At 35.8% G+C, this 6,623-nt stretch overlaps 1 protein-coding gene across 1 annotated transcript; it reads right to left on the reverse strand.

Moving 5' to 3' along the window:
- Positions 1-663: 663 nt before the first annotated feature.
- LOC105324983 (WW domain-containing oxidoreductase) lies at positions 664-5,530 on the reverse strand. Its single transcript, XM_011424287.4, has 8 exons — positions 5,266-5,530; positions 4,284-4,369; positions 3,910-4,114; positions 3,621-3,655; positions 3,140-3,340; positions 2,799-2,949; positions 1,215-1,341; positions 664-889 (listed from the first exon to the last, which is right to left on the reverse strand). Exons 1-8 carry the CDS (start codon positions 5,339-5,341, stop codon positions 790-792), a joined length of 981 nt encoding a protein of 326 aa, XP_011422589.3. The 5' UTR covers positions 5,342-5,530; the 3' UTR covers positions 664-789.
- Positions 5,531-6,623: the final 1,093 nt, after the last annotated feature.

Below are 6,623 nucleotides of genomic sequence, written 5' to 3' on the forward strand. Positions count from 1 at the left end.
ACAAACTTGAATCTACATTACATGAAAAGCTTCCAAAGAAGTTACAGCTTATCTGGCCTATTGGGTTTTGAGATTATTTTAAAATATTTTCTCTATATATTCCTATGAAGAAATTCGACCCCCCCCCCCATTATGGCCCTATCCTACCCCCAGGGATCACGATTTGAACAAACTTGAGTTTACATTAACTGAGGATACTTCCACAGAAGTTTCAGCTTTTCTGGTAAAATGGTTTTTGAGATGAAGATTTTCGAAAAATAATAACAAATTTTCAATAATTCTAAATTATCTCCCCTTTAAAGAAGGCAATGTCCCTTAATTTGAACAGTCTTATATCTTCTTCACCCAATAATTCTTTGTGCCAAGTTTAGTTGAAATTGGCTCAGTGACGACGACGATGACGACAGACAATGGTCAAATTTTGATCAGAAAAGCTCACTTGAGCCTTCGACTTACGTGAGCTAAAAATCATAATGCCAGAAAAGGGGATAAATCATATCAAAATAACCCTCTTGCAAGGCAAGAATGTGACCGCAAAAATATATGTTGTAGAGGACATCTTAATGATGATGTATCAAAATAAGATTACACTGCAACGTCATGATCCTCTTTAACAATTCCTCAACTATGTATGACTTAGCGAGAAATTAGACAAAAGATTGATGCATTTTCTAAAAAATAAAACAATTTATTTAAACATAAAAATTTCAAGAACGAAGGAAGCGCAAACACTTAATGTCAACAAGCAATATATAATATACAAAGATTTGTTTGTTTGGCGGAACTTCGCTAAGTTTTTGCACCCAAGTTATTCAAGTCCTCCTCTGTAATATAATCTTTAAGGCAGTCTAAACTAAACTTCCAAAGTTGTTCCTGTTTCTCCACATTTCTGCAAAATAACAAAAAGTTCATTATTAAGTTATATAAGCAGCCATGCTTTTAACTTCAAGTATACAAACTGAATTGACAGTTGTTTTAACTATCAAGTATACAATTTGCATGCATATATTAATCTTCGCTAGCCAGGCGTCATGATGAGATGAGAAAAACGAATCGGACACTTGGCTAGCGAAGACGGCATACATTTTGTCCTTAAGAACAACGTTGGTTGTTTGATATTTGTGTTAATATATAATAATGTATTATAAAAAGAGTTAATATCTACAATATCGGCATGAAAAGCATTTACGGTTATTTATGGAACGAGGACTTACGTCGCCTCTGGTGAAGGGCTGGCTGGAGCACACTTATCGAAGTAAACGTCCCTCACCCCAGTGTGTTTACTGTTTACCGCGACGTCTATGCTGGTAATAGCACCCTTGTATGGCGAAATGGACACCCCTGAGGAAGAAAATATTTAAGACTACGAGGTAGAAAAAAGAATCATGAAAACTTCGCGACATTTACTGCCGAGAACTTAATTTGTCGTAGCCACTGTTTCCTTACTCGAAGTTCTCAATCGTTGCCAATTTTGTTTTATAGTAAATCGTATACAAATATTTCAAGGTCTTTAGAAGATTGGCCAGGTAACTTACATGTAAATCGTTTGCATATAAATAACGCACTTGAATTCTTTAAAATAGAGAATATATATGGTTAAAAATTCTTGCAACATTTATTTCTTTTTTGTTCCAAGAGAAACATTTTTAATATAACATCTAAATCGTCAATCTGCTCCTGATTATGTGAGCAGCTTCCATTGTTTACCACCACGCCTTTGGGCCCCAGGTTCGATCTAAGTTCGTGCAAGTGAACCAAAACGTTGCATCGTTTCAAAATAGTACTCAAAATTGTTAACAGTAAAGTAAAAGTGTCCATTGTGGCTGTGTAGTACGGAGTAAGACCTATACGTGAGTCAGAGACATATTATCTGGGGATGTAATTATTGTTTTATTCCAGACCTGCGATAAATAAAGCCTTGCTTCCGTCGCTCTAAAAACCCCAATCTAAAGAAAATTAATAAGATAGAATTATATTATATAATAAAATAGAATTGCGGGAGTATTTATAAGCACAAGTCACTCATTATAGCAAAAAAAAATTTGAATGAAACCAGTCTAACAAATTAGGTTTTCATTTGTTTGCACGCGTCCCTAATTCTAAATACGACATAAACCAATGTCTTTATGAGGCAAGTACGGAATCTTTGTGCTCAATTGGGATTTAGAGACGCAGAAATATGCCGTGATTCAGTTCTAATGAATACAAAGCCGTTGCATGCCAAGGGTTGTACAAAATTATTTGTGAATATTCTAATATTAGACCAATGGTTAAATTTTGTTTAAACAATCAGATAACAAGTATTTGCATTTTTCCTGATGCCTGCTACACAAATTAGAGTCACGCAAAAACAAATTGCTAACAGGTCAACCATTGCGGTTGAAACTATCGTTTTGGCGTTTCTTTTTAGATTTTATTGTTAGTTTCTTAAAGAAATCGAATGTCCTTTCATTTAAGTGAAACCAGTTATTTTTTTCCCAATGTTTTTCAATCTCCATCCATTCCATCCTTTCCAACATTCAAATTGTAAATGTGCATCAACTGATGACAAGGGTGACCAGTCATTTTATAACTTTTCAGTACGTTTGTTTTGTATAGATGACAAATATTTTGGTAGACTCCATCTTCCGAAGTCATTCAAGGTTTTCTGGTCCGTTCCGCTCTTCACAGACTTGAAAGGATCAGACTCCCTTGACTTGAAAAGATGGGTTGATTCAAACAGAAATAATAGATAAAAAGGATGTGATTGGCATATATTTCAGCCTAGAGTCAGTTGACTAGAAACGAAATTATATTACCAAAGCATTTTGCACAGTTATATGTACATGTCCACGTGCAGTCATCCTCAAAAGATCGGGTGAACTCAGAGTGGACAACACCCGGATGTAACGAGTTCACGGTCACATTTGATTGGTTGATCCGTTGATTCAAACTGTACATTTGCATCACCTGTTATGAAACGTACAAAAATAGAAAATAAAGACCTCAATTTAGAAAATATTAGAATGATCTATTTTGATCAAATTTAGTTTCGCGTTAGTTTCATCAATGTTACGTGGAAGATTACAAGGTTATAAGCAAGAGTTGGGAAACAAACGAGAGAGAGAGAGAGAGAGAGAGAGAGAGAGAGAGAACTTACTTGATACAGCTTTGATTTATAGTAGTAATCAGCTCTATCAAAGTTGGCCTCGTTTTGCTGCCTGGCCTGGATTTGGTCTAGATGGAAGGACGTCCACTTGTGAGCCATACTGGACACCAGGACTATACGGCAGTCCGGTCCACTTTTGTACATGATTGGCAGTAGCTTTACTATGATCAAAAAGTGGGCTAGGTAATTCACCTGCACAAAAAATCCCAAAAAAGTTTCAGAGTTGATCGAGGCTCTATGATACTATTAAATATCTATCGGTTTCATATATCCATCAACAACAACAGCAAGAAAATTCGAAAGCTAGGCTCTAGGGAAAATAATATCTTACAATATTAATTATTTGAGAGAGAGTTTATTATTTGAGAGAGAGAGAGAGAGAGAGAGAGAGAGAGAGAGAGAGACAGAGAGACATACATACAGACAGACAGACAGACAGACATTACATTGCCGTACTAAACGTATTACGTACTTGAAACATCAACTCATTTCCGTCTTCCGTATAAGCTGAAAATGAAATTTTTAGGAAATTTGAAACATAAATAAACGCAAATATAAAAAGATATACTTTACACATGTTTGTATTTTGTAAGTATGTCATTTGATATTTTCATACATCTAAAATAGAAATCAAGAAGTAAAGAAATCGAGAGCATCCGTAAACATGGTAAAATAGGCCAAAGAACAAACTTCTCGGGTCTCTCCTATGAGCGAGTTTCTCCGGAAAGACCCGAGAAGTTACGGTTGGCACATGTACCTACTTAATGGATGCATCCCCAGCCCAGCGTTACAGATAAGAACTTGGAGCGGTTTTCCTGAGGCCTTGAATTCCTCGATAAACTTCTGTGTAGATTTTAGTGAAGACAGGTCCAGCTCCATAAACTCGACAGACAATTCCCCGGATGTTAGACCGGAAGTACCTTTTTGTTTCTCCTGCTCGAAATCTGCCTCCATCCTTGTAATTGCCTAAATATTTAGAAACCATCAAAAGTGGTGTATTTTCTTCAGAAGTGATATTTATATTATTTTATGGTGAAATTTCGGAATAAAAAATGGGAACAGTTCTTTGAAAGATTTTGCTGTATGTTTAATCCAACTGTAAATTGACGTGAGCTTTGTAAAATCAAAAACTTGCATGCAACGCCCGTTCCTTGGTTCTACACGCAATGATCACATGTGCTCCCATCATCGCGATCCATTTTGCGGTCTCATATCCGATGCCTTCAATAATGAAAAATAAATTTTACCATTGAGCTCATCGTACAATGTCATGTATTCTGAACATCCGAGGTGGTTCACCTTCCTTTGCAACAAAATCACCTTGACCTCATGAAATGAACTTGACATAAATACGGTAATGTTAGGTCACTTATACTGATATGTGTCTGCGTTTTAGTTGTTTAATCGGTTATATATGCTGGTGTTAGGGGAAGGGAGAGAAATTAAAAAATAAAATCCTTACATTTCATGAATTTAACAAGACAGCGTTTCAAGTACAGTTTGACATGTAACATACACTGTCCTGTTTGTTCGCTGCCTTAACGCTGCTCCTGTTTTGATATTATGCAATTTGGAAAATATGTGGGTTTGATAAAGATATACAAGTAGTTACTACTAAACAGTATATTATATATCTTCCTTTACAATATTGAACACTAATTGGATATTGTATTTTTTTTACTCATTCTTCTTGAGCTTTGTAATACACATTTTGATATTTAGACGGATTTAACATATAGTATTTATAATATTCAATCAAGATATGAAATATTTTATGTTTTATGTTAAATTTACATGCAAAACAAAATCGTGTCAGTTTGAATTATTAAGCGTGATCTAGTTCTGCATTCACAGTCAAGGAACTATAGGAATCGATTCGTGTTAGTCAATGAGTGAATTTGCTCACTATAGAACACTTATTAGCGCAAAGTAAGGCACCCCGTTAAAGAGCAGGAAAGGGGGGGGGGGGGGCAAAGGTGAAATATTCTTACCCGGAATGTCCCATATTTTTACCTTATAAAGGTAAACAACGGTGTATAACCTTTTAATAAATACTGGGCTCAGTAAACGAGACGTGGGAAGAAACTCCCCTCTTCCCCCTCCCCCCAAATTCCTACCTGTATTTCCACCGGTGACGATTACCACCTTTTCTGGACTCAGGGGCTCCCGTGGAAATGAGGGAGACCCTCCCATGCTCAAAGTCGATGTTTATCGAACAAGGATATTTAAATGACCATGCTCAAATCACTGTGTTGTTAAGACACCGACAACACACATGTTCATCTTCCGACGTTAGTTGATATTGTTGACATCCGCATTCTGTGAATTAGTCAGAGGGGGGTTATAAAATATAGTACATGTGGTCATATACTACAAACATCCGTGTTATAAAGAGAAAGTACACAATGAGGAAGTTGGTTCATCCGACTTATTCATAAAAGTTTTACGTTGAGCATGATCAGTGATCTGTGACAGGGGTTAATTCTATTTACACGTCTACCTTTGTTACACTTTGTTCTGTGATGTAGAACCTTGTATATAAACAGGCTTACATGCAATTAATGGTCGTGTATATGCGAGGCTCATGAATTTCATGAAACCTTTTTATTGTTATTTTTTTTAAAAAGTTTGAATATTCACCTTAGGCGCGTGCCCATCTGAATCAGTCATGTAACATGGAGATGATTTGTTTTATTCACTGCGCCTATAATATACAACCAGCACGTGAAATCACTTTTCTCATGAAACTTTAAGGCTTCAAGTGCGATAATTTATTGAATACGGAATCATTTTTGAGTATTAATTAAGCTACATTGTATGAGGTGATCAGTTACGGCCGAGGTAATCAAATTCAATAAAGCCCGAAGGTATTTATGATAGATTTGTATTTGTTATATATTCATACAATATTCAGCTATTGTTGAATTTAATATTATTAATATTTTACGTTATTTTCATATTGTATAATTATGCACACCCCGTCTTGCATACCGCGTCATTGGTGAAATGTATTGGATTACTAGTATACGTTACAAAATCGATTCTTAGTGTTATCACAGAGAAAGAGGCTTGAAAATGTAACTATTGGATGTTGGTCAAGAATTTCATCATTGGTCTCCACACATAGGCTAGCGTCTTCACTGCTTTCCCTACTGTCTCGGACTATGCTCTGTCCCGATTTTTTGCTTCCACCACTTTTTGCTTGATATTTCAATAATAGTAAATACCTTTGTGCTCAAACTACGTTCATCCACTAATATGAAAAATGTCCAGATTATCTGTTTTGAAACGCCCCTTCTACCGCTTCAGGTTTCAATACACATCCAAAAATTGAAAGTCTACGGAGATTTTGCACTGGATCAGCCATTAAAAAGCCCGGATGATAATGTTAAAAAATTGCGCGATGTATTCCGAGTGTATTCCGAATGGAGAAAAGATGTAAACATTTCCCATTACAAATCTCCCTAAGAAAATT

This window comes from Magallana gigas, chromosome 5 (genome assembly GCF_963853765.1).
Source record: "Magallana gigas chromosome 5, xbMagGiga1.1, whole genome shotgun sequence".
Lineage (NCBI taxonomy): Eukaryota > Metazoa > Mollusca > Bivalvia > Ostreida > Ostreidae > Magallana > Magallana gigas.